Here is a 15,389-nt window from a genome sequence, read left to right as displayed (position 1 = left end):
TGTTGACTTCATCTGTAATATAAATAATTAAATAAATATAATTAAGCAAAGCATTTTTTTGCACTGCGATCATCGATTTTCCTGAGTGATATCTGAGGGTATAAATACGTATTATGTTATTTAGTTTAATTTTGGAGGAAAAACAGGTCCGTTCACACCAAGAGCCATAACTATAAATATAACCATAAATATTCCTCCGTCCACACTGGCGACCGATAAAAGTATGTATATTTTTAGTTTATGCTTGTGCTTACAGATGTCCTCGGTGTGCAATTAGCGCGTCTGACCAGTCAATCTTTCTTTAAAAATGTATTCTAATCAAACGAGTTTAGTGATCATAGTCAGTGAAGTGGAATTAAAACAAACTATTTTCCCCAGCATTTTCAAATGGGAGAACTTAAAGACGCTGAAACTAGCACTGCATACTTGAGGTACTTTTAACTTTTATACTTCATTTTGCTAGCCTGGCTTCTACAACTCCAATGTATTTTAATCAATCTTCTCCATAGTATAATAAACTGTGTTCGAGATAATCGTTGTCTTTAATAATTATTTATTAAGATGGCTTAATCTTCATGATTTTGCCAAGTACGATGTAAGTACCAAGTGCATCTATGTTGATCCTGGAGCATCATTTTTGTTCGAAAATGTAACTCATACCTATTCTGACCCCTAAACCCAACCATAACTGTAAATTATTCCCAAAATCAGAGGGGAATCATAGTTGGTTAACAATCATCTAGAAGTGCATAAACATAACCGTAAGCCTAAACGGTTAACGTATCCCTTAATTCTGATTGGCTTATTGTGAATGTTAATGTCAACATAGATGTAATCCAGGAACATGTCCTACTTGGTGAAATCAGTTTGGCGAAGTATGCATGTCTGAGAGTGCAAGTCTGCAGCCAGAAACTTTTGGAATAAAGTGCACACAGAGTTGCACATTCAGCACGGTGAAATGTGATGAGTCAGAGGGCGTAAACACACACACACACACACACACACACACAAAATGAGCTAATAAAGATCTCTGCACACCGAACTTACGCAGCATGGAATTTTAATTGAGTCACGGCCCATTACTTACCCAGATCATCTCCTCATCCTGCTCCTCTGACACCATCCAGCTCACAAACTCACTAGTCATTTAGCAATTCAGATAAACCCAGGCATTTAATATAAGACGCCGCTTAGCTTAATCTCTCAGCTAACAGACTTTTCATCATGATAGCTCTACAGCATTAATCACATTATAGCTCAAATACAAAAAGGTCATCACTAACCCTCCGCAATGTGGATAACAGATCAAATATTAACCCATTATGAATAAAAGTGAAGTGATTAGCAATATCTAATCTGCACATCATGCCTTATTTCACTGTTTTCAATAATAAGCGTTACTCTGAATTTGAACGGAGTGAAAATATAGGTTGTGATGCACAGATGATTAATGCATTTAATAGGTGGCATTTAGGCATGCGCTGATGTTAAAATCCTGGCTAATACTGATAAGCTCATTATCATTTATTTAATATACATTTAAATACAGATACTGATATATTGCTGATTGCTCATCAATATATCAAAGTAATGCTGCATTTAACTTTTTCATGCTTGTTTTCATATACACGTTAAATGGTAACACTTTACAATATTGTTCTATTAGTTAATGTTAGCTCTTGTATTTACTAGCATGAATAAACAATGAACAATACATTTATTACAGTGTTTATTTGTCTTTGTTACTATTAGATAATAAAAATAAAGTTGTATGTAACAGGTCAGCTAGCGAAGTGCTATGTAGGTAAACCTCACTCCTCTGACCTCAAAAGGTGCTCTAACGACAGATGCTAGAGGCTATTATCTTTAGCCTCCTTGGTAGAGCAACCAACTCCCATATAAATAATTGCCGGTTTGATCTCAGCTCAGACCGGGTTGGGTGCAGTAGGACCGGTAGGTTACATGTGGGGGCTCCTCCGGGATGGGAGAGAGGTTTAGGGGCTTGAGTGTAACGGAGGCTAGCTGGTGAAGTGCTATGCAGGTAAACCTCACTCCTCTGACCTCAAAAGGTGCTCTAACGACAGATGCTAGAGGCTATTTTCTTTAGCCTCCTTGGTAGAGCAACCAACTCCTATATAAATAATCGCCGGTTTGATCTCAGCTCAGACCAGGTTGGGTGCAGTAGGACCGGTAGGTTACATGTGGGGGCTCGTCCGGGATGGGAGTGAGGTTTAGGGGCTTGAGTGTCATGGGGCTAGCTAGTGAAGTGCTATGCAGGAAAACCTCACTACTCTGACCTCAAAAGGTGCTCTAACGACAGACGCCAGAGGCCATTATCTTTAGCCTCCTTGTTAGAGCAACCGACTATCTTACAAAGAATTGCCGGTTTGATCTCAGCTCAGACCAGGTTGGGTGCAGTGTAACCGGTGGGTGTACACTGTTTATGTTAACTCACAGTGCAATAACTAATGTTAACATTAGCTTGACTTGATCTCTCCATACCACTTATCTTGTAAAGAAAGCACACCAGCGACTGCACTTTCTGAGAAGGTTAAAAAGAGCACACCTCAGCCCATCATTCCTCACAAGTTTTTACAGAGGAGCTGTTGAGAGTGTTCTCACTAATGGCATCTCCCTTTGGTATGAGAATAGCAGTGTATCTGACAAGAACACCATTAAAAGGATCATAGGGTCAGCTGGAAGGTCTATTGGAGTCAAAATGACATCTATCGAGGAACTTTATCAACGACGTTGTCTGTCTAGGGCAAATAGCATTTTAAGGCATCCAACCCACCCTGGCCATAGCCTGCTCACGCTCATGCCATCAGGCATGCGTTATTGGAGCCTGAGGAGCAAATCAGTGCGGTTTCATGATAGTTTTTATCCTGTGATTATAAGAGTTTTGAATAATACAATTTTTTAAACACTATTGATAGCTAGTGTGAAATAATAAATCAATAAATAGTTAAACTAGCATAAATTGTAAATAGTACAACTATTATAACAAATGGTGAAATAGGTATTTGAGTATTAATTTATTCTCTTCAGAGGTTTTAAATTAGGATATATCTTATATAACTATATTTCTATAAAATTGTAATAGCTTATTTATTATGTTAGGATATTATAGTGTTTTTGTAGTGATGTTTTTTTATGTTGTTGTTGAGTCTGTTGTAATGTAATTTCGCTCTGCATTACAATTTTATTGTGATGTTTGAATGACAAAAATAAAGGAAACTGAACTTGAAACTGAAACTGAACAAGCATGAATTTTAATAAAGCATTAGTAAATGTTGAACTATGATTAAGTATTGTTCATTATTAGATAATGTTAGTATGTATATTAACTATTATTAACTAACGACACATTATAAAGTGTGACCCAGATGGAATCTGCGGACGTTTTTTGCCATTTCTGCAGAGAATTTTGATAAATATCTGCGGATTTCTGCGGAATTATTTTGGGAGTATCATAACTTAAACCTTAATATGTAAAATTAAAAATAATATATTTTTAACTTGTATTTAATGTTTAAAATGCAAATCCAATTAGATTCACATTATTTGGTAAACAAAGCAAGTCTCTCATATAATATCTCTACTAAAAGACAGAAAATATTACTGTACAAACTGCATTGTGCATTAATCAGATGAACATTTTCATATTAGTCAATAATATTACTGTAATTAATAAAAAAACTGAATAAATATAGATTTACACACATTTACTCAAGTAAATAAACAGAATTAATGATAGGCTAAAAATCTGCGTAAAATCTGCGGCATTCTGTGCGCGCAGATTCCGTGTGGGCCTACCCATTGAATACCCATTAATATCACAAAACCGTTATGAGGCGTTTAATGGTTACCAGCATCTTAAATCATTAAAAGTTTTTAATATTTAGATTTTTTTAAATGTATGTACATTTATGTATTTATGTATGTACGATATCATCTCTGCATCAAATTACAAAAAACGAACTGCTTGAGTGAAGCGTTTGTACAGCAGAGTATATGGGGCGAGACATTAAATTTGACGTTCTCAATTCATCAGTCTCACACAGTTCTTTTCCTTTTTCTGAAAGTCTTGATAACACCATTGTGTTTTTTATTATTATTATTATTATTTCAGCAAATAGGATAGTAAAAAAGATTTGTTGGACTCTCTCATTCACTGCGTTCTAAATTTACCCAACTATGATGACTTCTGCTGCTGAGAAACCCGAAAATCTCTCAGACTGGCTGTCTAAAGTAAAATCTTTATCACAGTCACAGAAATGTAGCAGCTATAAAGCCAGGCCTGCTTCTGTTCTCTAGCAGGCATGTCTAGACGATCTATCAGCCATGTGTGTGACGCTGATGAGTGCGTCACATGTTCAGGTGTAACCCCTCAGTAGGGCACACCCTGTGGAGAGAGCGATGCTGCCTCAGGCCTGGGTTTTGCTGTGGCAGCAGGATGAGTCAGCTGGTAAAACTGATGCTGGGAGTCATTCACTTCAGCTCATTAGATCACAGGCACACCAACAGAACACATTTTCAAACTCTTCCTGATCAAACACACCTGAATCAAGGGATCTGAACATTAGACTCTATAACCTGAATGGGTCACATAAGGGAGACGTCCAAAATATGTACAAAATGGCTGTAAAATTTACAGTATTACTGGCAATTTTGGATGCCGGTAATACTGTAAAATTTACAAGAGCACTGCAAATTAACAATTACAATTATGCTGTAGTTTTACAGCACACTTGTAATTGTTCATTTACAGTGCTCTTGTAAATCTTACAGTATTACTGGCAATTTGTATAGTGGTATTTTTTACAGTATTACTGGCAAAACTTGCAACCAAAATTGCCAGTCATACTGTACATTTTCCAGCATTTTTGTACAGTGTACTGTTGATGTGCCTCTGAGAACAGTGTTGGGAACCACTGCAGTTTTGCATACTCTCAAATGCAATATAGCTAATTCTATTGAGTAAACAATTAATTTAGCATAAAACATAATGTTTATTATAATTTAAAGAAGCATAATTTTCTCTGGAGGTTATTATCATTTATGCAAAGCAGGATTATCAGCATTATTATTTCAGCCTTAAAGCGATTGTTCACCCAAAAACAAAAATGTACTGTTAATTTCGCCCTCACTGGTTATCCAAGATGTTAGTGAATTTTTTTTCTTCAGTAGAACATTAAAGAAGATTTTGAGCGAGTTTTGGTGATTCATATAATGACAATGAATGGTTACAAGTTTTTTAGATAAAAAAAACACAAACAAATGAGTCCACATCAATAGCCATGGCTCCTGATGACACACTGAGATCTTGTAAAGTGAAACTATTGGTCCTTGGAAGAAATTGAACCATTAATCAGTGTCCCTCATTGGTGAACAGCGCCAGAGCATTAGCCCTTTCTGTTGAGCGAGTGACCAATTATAGGGGTGTGAGAAAGAACTCACTAGACAAGGCTCAGAAAGCAGGTGGGATATTTATGTTTGTTTATTTGCTATAAATGCTCATGTTGTTCTGTGCATGTACTTGAGTTTTTAAAGGTACAGTTTATATATCTGACTGTTTCTATTAAAGGACAAAATTGCATTACGAATAGCATATAAATGTAAATATATTTATACATTTTAATACAAGAATAGTTGTGCTGTGAAGAAAATATAAAACTGTGTTTGGAAAGCATCGTCAACGCACCGTGATGCACAGAGATATTGGATTTAACCGAATCAATGGCATGATAATGGTAACCAAACCGAACTGTGAGACCGAGACCAGTGTAGGTTCAAACCTTTTATATATATATATATATATAGATATATATATTTACATACATTGTACATACATATATATATATATATATATATATATATATATATATATATATATATATATATATATATATATATATATATATACTGTACATATATATATATATATATATGTACAGTTGAAGTCAGAATTAGCCCCTGAATTATTAGCCACCCGGTTTGATTTTTCCCCAATTTCTGTTTAATGGAGAGAAGATTTTTTCAGCACATTTCTAAACATAACAGTTTTAATAACTCATTTCTAATAACAGATTTATTTTATCTTTGCCATGATGACAGTAAATAATATCTGACTAGATATTTTTCAAGACAATTCTATACAGCTTAAAGTGACATTTAAAGGCTTAACTAGGTTAATAAGGTTAACTAGGCAGGTTAGGGTTATTAGTTGTTGTATAATGATGTTTGTTCAAAAATTTGCTTTAAGGGGCTAAAAATGTTGTCCCTAAATAGTTTTTAAAAAATTAAAAGCTGCTTTTATTCTAGCTGAAATAAAACAAATAAAACTTTCTCCAGAAGAAAAAATATTATCAGACACACTGTGCAAATTTCCTTGCACTGTCAAACATCATTTAGGAAATATTCAAAAAAGAAAAAAAATAAATTCAAAGGGGGGCTAATAATTCTGACTTCAACTGTATGTATATATATATATATATATATATATATATATATATATATATATATATATATATATATATATATATATACATATCAATGTCACATGACCAGATCATATAAAGAAGATATAAAAGGGGTAAATGTGTTAACGGTCTCGCATATGACCTGTAGTAAAACACATTGTATCAACTTTGCTGCAGTACCATGGCTGAAGTAGGCACAATGTTATTATGCAGTGCCTAAAAATTTTCCTCAGCTAGATAACTAGCTAATAACATTAAGTAATATGACTGTGCTTGCTTCAGCCATGGTACAGCAGCAAAGTTCCTTTATTATTTTGCCAGAATGAGAGTATAGTTCCTAGCCATATTCATTCATTCATTTTCCTTTGTCTTAGTCCCTTTTTTCATCAGGGGTCGCCACAGCGGAATGAACAGCCAACTTATCCAGCATATGTTTTACACAGCGGATGCCATTCCAGCTGCAACCCTGTCCTTGGAAACATCCATACACACTCATACACACATAAACTCATACACTACGGCCAGTTTAGTTTATTCAATTCACCTATAGTGCACGGAGCACCCGGAGGAAATCCATGGGGAGAACATGCAAACTCCACACAGAAAGGCCAACTGGTCCAGCCGGGACTCGAACCAGCGACCTTCTTGCTGTGAGGCAACAGTGCTAACCACTGAAACACTGTCACCCCTCGAGCCATATGGGCCTAGAAAATAGCAATTTTTCATTTTCTGACATTCTTAGTACTTGATGTAACTACAGAAGAGTCTAGCTGTAAATAGGAAAATAATCAACACTTTTTTTTGATTGAGATGCTAATGGTCTAATCTGTTTCAATCATTTATGCTAAGCTAAGTTAAAAGTGCTCATGCCAGACCTAGATATCAGCTGAATAGATTAAAAATGGTAAAACTCAACTGTTCAACTCTAGGGAAGTTGTTAAATGAGCCAATTTTCAACAAAAAAACACAGCTGTTACTTTAAGAGCCACTCAAAGTGCTGATCCACGTGTACCTCCCCTATTGTTAAGTCGACTGTGACACTACATACAGCTACTGTCAGAGACATTTGGAAAAGAGCTATAGAGTCATAGGTGAGTCACACACATCTCTCTGATCCTCCTTTCCTGAGGTGCCCAGTGGTGAGATGCACATCATTAGTGCAGGAAATGAGTGATCCAGCTGGGCTGTGGCTCGGGAGAGAGGCTTGTCAATCAAACCATGGGGCACGGGTTCAAAGAAGGGTTGTGGACATTTTTACAGCTCGTGTAGAGATGCAAACATCACCCAGATGAGATATACAGTTGAAGTCACAATTATTAAATTAATAATTCATTATTTTTTATATTTCCCAAATGATAACTAACAAAGCAAGAGATTTTTCACAGTATTTCCTATAATATTTTTTCTTCTGGAGAAAGTCATTTTTGTTTTATTTCGGCTAGATTAAAAGCAGTTCTTAATTTTTTTTAAACCATATTAAGGTCAATATTATTAGCCCCTTAAGCAATATATTTGTTTTCGATAGTCTACAGAACAAACCATCGTTATATTATGACTTGCCTAATTATCCTTACTTGCCTAATTAACCTAGTTAAGACTTTAAATGTCACTCTAAGCTGAATACTAGTATCTTGAAAATATGTAGTAATATATTATGTGCTGTCACATGGCAAAGTATAATAAATCTGTTATTAGAAATGAGTTATTACAACTATTATGTTTAGATGTGTTGAAAAAATCATCTTTACGTTCAACAGAAAATGCAGAAATAAATATACAGGAGGGCTAATAATTCTGACTTCAGCTGTAAGTATAATGTACTAGTAGGTTCTCATAATTCAATATTGATTTGTGAAAATTGAACAACGTTATTCAGACCTGTATTACTTGGAATATTAGTTTAATCCGGTTTTGATTATCATGTCATTGTTATTTTAGTATCATTGAGATTATTATTCATTCCTTTATTTACTTTTCGGCTTAGTCCCTTTATTAATCTGGGATCGCCACAGCCGAATGAACTGCCAACTTATCCAGCATATGTTTTACGCAGCGAATGCCCTTCTAGCTGCAACCCATCACTGGGAAACATCCATACACACTTGAGATTATTATAGTTATGAAAAAAACAAATATAACTTTAGCATAACTTTTCTTTAAATACAACTGACAATTAAATATTACAATTGTGATGCAAATACATTTGGAAAAAAATAAAATAAATAAATATATATCTCTCTCTCTATATATATATATATATATATATATATATATATATATATATATATATATATATATATATATATATATATATATATATATATATATATATATATATATATATATATAAATGTGTACATATATATAGTGAAAATGTACACTTTAATTTTGACACCCATCGACATTAGCCACTTTCACACAGTGATACCGGTAAATATCCGGAAAATTACCGGAACGACTTTACCAGTAAATTCATAAAAAAGGTGTTCACACAGGCAAGGACGTTACAGAATTTTTCCGGAAAAGACCATTCACACATCCATTCCCAAATACCAGTAAATGCGAAATGCAGCTAAATGTTTACACATATGACTACATTACAAATTATGTGGATGGATAAGTATTGTGAACAACTTGTATGAAAACATATGGAGGAACACTTTCGCATGTCGAGATGAACATAATATATGTGTGTTATGGTGCTTACCGGCTGCTTCACTTGTACACACGTCAAGCAACTGAAGCAGAGCTTGAAGGTAAACAAACAACGGCTTATCATAAGAATGTAATCAATAATTCTTTCCACAGTTGGCATTAAGAAGGAACTTAGAAACGGTCTCTGACTAACATCTAGCAGCTAAATGTGTCTGGGAAGATTTGCAAAGGCTTTTATTTTTATAAACAGCGCGGATGTGAATGCGTCTGAGTGTTCTGATTGGCTAAAGTAGACGTCTCACGTCAGTCGTTCTAGATAAGAACGCGCTCTTTCCAGCAATTTTCCTTCTGCGTTCACACAGAGCAGCATTCCGGTAATTACCAGTAATGTTACAACTTCTCCTTCCAGAAAAGTGCTGGAATGAATTTAGCGGTATTTTCAAAAAGGGCCTGTTCACACATACAGACCTTTTCTGGAAAATTGCAGGTAATTTTCCAGAAAGGTCTGTATGTGTGAAAGGGGTCACCAAATATAAATCAGAGGTAAGACTTTCTCATAGCCTCATTTCAGTTGTGAAGTTTTGTAAAAATCTATCTGTTGAATTAATCAATCTATTTAAAAAATGTTGGCTAGAATTATGCATTAAAAGCTTAAATTATAGAGAGAAATAACAGATGAAGCGAGACTGCAGTCTGATCATGGAGCAGATCAATGTTGATCTTTCTTTCGAGGTGTCAGTGCCGAAATGAAATAAAAAAAAGGCCTAATGCAAAATATTATAAGATTTACATGTGGAAAAATGATCAAATAGTAACTTTGGTCAATTTTCCTCACTGATGAACAGCACTCGGTAATATTTCAGCATGCTTTCACTTTCGTAATCGACATGAAACGCACATTTGCCTGTAGGAATGACCTCCCGGCCTACTCATATTTCTCTCTTTATATAGCCGTATATGGCTATTACACAACCATAATACTCAGTGATATAGCCTGGTTTGTTAGTTCGTTGGATCGTTTTGCTTTTTCATTACAATCGATCTGCTCCAGAATTCGTTTCAATGGAGCTGAGACCACCTCATTCAGGCAGTCTCAGACCGATTGTTTCGGCGCAGAACCAAGCGCAATTGCAGGATTCACATCTGCCAAACGAACCACGCTAACTGGGCAAGCAAGACAGGTTTCAAAACATCTAGGTGTGAAAAGCACCATATTTGTACGCAATTGACAAACAGTCGCAGCCAAATTTAATTTTAGTGACAAGGCCGATCGGGCCAGTAATGATCCGGTCCACAGTCCAGAGTGTCTCGCACGCTGGCCCCGGGCCACTAGGCAGTCCTTATTGTCGAGCCCTGGTATGGGTGTTTCCCAGTACTGGGGTGCGGCTGGAAGGGGCTGGAAGGGTGTAAAACATATGTTGGAATAGTTGGCGGTTCGTTCCACAGTGGCAACCCCTAATAAATAAGGGACTCAGCTGAAGGAAAACAAATGAATGAATGCTTATGAATTACTACTATATGGTCCATTAGTTAATGCATTAACTAACCTTAATAATCCACAATTTGTCTAATCTTTGTTAATGATAGTTGTTAAACACACAACTGTCGATCATTAGTTCATGTTAGCTCAGTTCCATTATATAATACTTGATAATACTTAATTTGCTCATGGTAAATTTTTTTTTGTTTTAAAAGTTTTTATTGAGATTCATTGCAGCATTACAGCAAATATTACAACATCTCTAGTTTTTATTTTATTTATTTTGCAAAAAAGAATTCAACAAATTAAATAACACATAAAAAAGGGTTAAATAATTTGGATAAATTTGCTGATGGCAAATTAACAGAAACTAAGGTTCAGAAATACTTTTAGAAGTCATTTAAGTACATTTAATAGCAAATGTACTAAACTAATGTAAACAAACCAGATCTTATTTTTGTCAAATGTTATGTAGCACTTTTATTTAATTTTGGTGAACATTGTGGTCATTTTGCTTTGCATTAAATTAGTTGTTCTTTTATTTATCTTTATTTTAGTTTTTATTAAGCGATATTTCAATATTATTAATGGTACATCAGGTTAAGCCATAAGAAGTTATACATTTGTCCTCGCAACTAATCAAAGAAATTAATATATTTGTAATATACTTGATTTTAAGAAACAATAATATCTACACTAGTTTTAGTTAACTAGAATGACCCCAAAAACCAGCTTAGTGTGTTTACAATCCTCCCATATGACAAATTCTGATTTAAATGCTAGTAAATGCAGTCATTGTCTGCTTTAAGAAGAAAAAAGGACTGGGCACTGCAACCTCCCTGGTATAAAACTACTGAGCTGTGCAATGATGCCTAGGCAGGGAGCTTCCTTAGTGCACAATGCAGCAAATGTATTTCCATTGAGCAGATCTGATAATAAGAGACAGGATCCCTTGACCCATCCCTTGAGATGGACACAGCATTGCATTAGTGGATAGATTACATGACAGATGCTCGTCACATCCATCCTAATGACAACCATGTGCGTTTGCTAGGGTGTTTGGCTGAGGAAGGTTATGATATGAGATGTAGGGTACTTACTGCTGACTTTCATGTTGCCAAAGGCTGAAGGCTGCGGCACTGGCTTGCAGCTCTCCGCAAATGAGGTGGTCCTAGGCCGGCCTGACATCTCTTGAGATCCCGTTACTCTTTAACCACGATCTTTACAGCTTCCTTTAACACAAAAGTAAATATCTGGCTCCAAATCAGCCTTCTGTTTAAGCGAATAAAGAGGAAACTCCACGGTATCTCTCCTAATGCAATGAATTCTGAGGTGGTCAGCTGACTGTAGATTAAGACATCCGTCCTTTAACCAACAAATGCGCCGTTTATGAACACTTTACAAACTAATTCGTACAAATTAGTCCCGGTTGTTGAGTTGCCGATGGTAAAGTCACGGGAATACGTCTATGGAAAGCCAAAAAATCACATTATCTTGATGGCACATTCAAGCCTGTATCACTTCATATCAGCATATCCAGAACTGTTTTCTCGCATGCGCATCGATGAAATCGGGACAGATCGGATAAATTTGCTCACTTATGATTTATCGTTCACTTTATGTGCTTCGGATGTTGCCGATGTGTATCGATAAAGCTGACACGGAGACTTGCCATGTCCGCATCAGCCCGTGAATATTGATCCAAATCCGATAAAGCGCAAACAATTCGGCCGTCTTTCCTTTCCAAATGACCGGTCGGATGTCAGTAGATTTTTCTTGAATCCTGTAAAAAACACAGTATCCCTGATGAAGATGTTCCCTTTTGACTTAACACTGCTGTTCTGGATGCCTTCTGGTTGCTGCTAGCGATGTGAGATTCGTTAACGAATCGTTCGTGTGAGCCGAATCATTCTAAATGACTCTGGAAAAACGTTATGAAAATTGACTCGTTGACGAATTGAACTCGTCTGAGCAGCTCTTGAGTCATTTGTTAGTAAAGCGTTGAAGTTTTCTTTTTTTTTTTACATAAACGTAATTAGTTTTTCGGTAAACCGTTTATTTATTTATTTATTTATTCATTTCCCAGTACTGGCTTGAAAAGGCATCCGCTGCGTAAAACATATGCCGGAATAGTTAGCGGCAGGGGTCTTGCTAGGGTCGAAAGGGATAAGAGCGGATAAGAGCCTTAGCCCCAAAGGTGTAGTGTTTCAGGGGTGTAGCGGGCTTTTTTCAAGTGGGGGGGACGGCTGTATGATTTCATACATTCATACAATTATCAATATCCTGTTTCTAAATGGTCTGTCTCTAAAAGTGATGGGGGCGTATGTGACGGGCGTGTGTGAGTAAATGGCTTTTTGCCTTGTTTTACGCTTGAGCAACTAAATGAATGCTGAAGTCTATTTAACTGATTGTATTTTAATTACATTACAACATTGATGCTGTAAAAGGAACCGTATAAAATGAAAAAAAAAAAAGTCACATTAACCTTTCACCGGAAGTTTATCAGTATGGGAACAACCCTAGCACCGCACATACCCTATTGTGGCACTTTAAATGCATGTAATGCCTGTTTGATTCATACTGGGCGCTCTTGAGCAGAAATTCCAGATATGCCTGACAAAAGTAGTATAACATTCCAGGAAATCCCTAAACTGGATGAAGGCATCCAGCTGTAGTTGAATAAAGATAAAAATAAGATCTGAATAAAAATAAAAAAGCTTTAACTGACCATTTACATGTCTCCGACAATTAATGTCTGCCATCTTAGGTATTTTCATTAGAATAAAGTTGATTTATAATCCGTCGCTAACTGACATAGCTTGTTACAGTAGAATATAGCTATAAAATAATAAGCTAGATGCATGAACTCACTGTGATTTAACTATTACAGAAATAGACGTGACTGGCTGTTTTATATTTAGATTAATATTTAGATAAATATGACGCACATTTTATTGATTAGTTATTTCATTTCACCAAAACTACACACATTTTCACTTGTGAAAACAAATATTAAGCTTCATCAGTAGTTAGAAAAGTTCAGTTTCATTAAACAGTTGTATTATTACCTCGTCAGCTTCAGCTCCTCAAAATAATGAATGAATGACGACAGTGCAGTGGTGGGATTTTTTTTAACACTTGCAGTGTGACAACAGTCCCACTCCCACCTGACACTAAAGCTGTGTTAACTGGAATGCGTGTGATGGATGTGGTCATTTTTAAGTACTTGAATAGCAAAATAAATGTTACGAATACAAAATATTTTTTAGTGCAACATATTTCAAAAGATCAGGGGCTTTTGACAATACATCAAGGGCTTAAGCCCCCAAAGTATTGTAAATCAGTAATCTTTAGGCTATATAACTGCAATTTTCTGTAGTAATTTTTTATTTGTTAAAAAAATAGTAAAGGGCTAAAATTGTTGTATGTTATTTTTATGGCCAAATACTCTATGTTCAGGTTTTGAATTAAAATGTTTTGATATATTTTGATTTATTAATATAAATATAATGTATTTTGATATATTAAATAAACTTGGTCGGTAATAGTTTTGATACATGATCGAAAAAAACGTAATTGAGAGGAAAATATGTTTACTGTGACTGATAAAAACGTAATTAACAGTAATGTTGGCTTTATATGCCACGCAGGGATGCCAGGAACCAAGAGGTGACGTAAAAGAATTGATTCTTTTGGTGACGTATTTGATTTGGTTCATTTGAAATGAACTGTTCGAAAGAACCGATTCACATAGAATCGGACTACCCATCACTACCTCCTACCGGAAAGTAAAGGATAGCACAGTTCTCTCTATCTCTCTCTCTCTCTCTCTCTCTCTCTCTCTCTCTCTCTCTCTCTCTCTATCTCTTGCTGATGTTACATTACAGTCAATACTTGTCGATGTAGAAATATCACATCTTTTACGTAAAAATGCGTTTTAAAGCGTAAAACTACGCTGAGTGAGTGAATTTGAAACTGTGAACGCGCATGTGTGACGTACGCCCTATGGAGGCGCGCGCCCTGGACTCACTTTGAGGGAAATGGGTGGAGAATCCGCAAAGCAATTATGATTGTGAGAGATAATTGAGGATAAAGGTGTTATTCTTTTCGATTTAGGGACATTTCATGCACAGTTAGGCTATTCGAAATCAAATTAAAGGGATAGTTTACACAAAATTAAAATCAACTCACCATTTACTCTCTCTTATGTGTTTTCAAACCTTTATGAGTATCTTTCTTCTGTTAACCACAAAAGAAGATATTTTGAAGAATGCTGGAAATCTGTAACCATTGACCTTCATAGTATTAAAAAATTTATGTGGAAGTCAATGGTTACAGGTTTTCAGCATTCTTCAAAATATCGTCTTTTGTGGTTAACAGAAGAAAGAAACTACTCATAAAGGTTTGAAACAAGAAAAGACAGAGTAAATAATGACAGTTAAAATTTTTGTGTGAACTATCCCCTTAAGTATCTGACTTAAAGTAACAACATTATGTATTTTAAATGGTCAGAAAAATGCCATTCCAAACCAATCAAATACTGTCTTCTTTAAAAAAATGTAAAAATAAATATATATTATAAAAATAAACATAAATATATATATATATATATATATATATATATATATATATATATATATATATATATATATATATATATATATATATATATATATATATATATATATATATATATATATATATATATATATATATATGTATATATATATATATATATATATATATATATATATATATATATATATATATAA

General features: G+C 35.0%; 1 protein-coding gene across 1 annotated transcript in view; it reads right to left on the bottom strand.

Annotated features, from left to right (window-relative positions):
* Nucleotides 1-12,461, bottom strand: part of gsk3bb (glycogen synthase kinase 3 beta, genome duplicate b) — a 50,739-nt gene extending 38,278 nt beyond the window's left edge. Inside the window, exon 1 of the mRNA XM_056456592.1 lies at nt 11,718-12,461. Coding sequence (XP_056312567.1) covers nt 11,718-11,805 — 88 coding nt within the window. The 5' untranslated portion in view covers nt 11,806-12,461. The remainder of the gene's footprint in view (nt 1-11,717) is intronic.
* Nucleotides 12,462-15,389: the final 2,928 nt, after the last annotated feature.

Source organism: Danio aesculapii, chromosome 1 (genome assembly GCF_903798145.1).
Source record: "Danio aesculapii chromosome 1, fDanAes4.1, whole genome shotgun sequence".
Lineage (NCBI taxonomy): Eukaryota > Metazoa > Chordata > Actinopteri > Cypriniformes > Danionidae > Danio > Danio aesculapii.
Note: the sequence above shows the minus strand (reverse complement) of the source record. Positions and strands in the feature narration are given on the sequence as shown.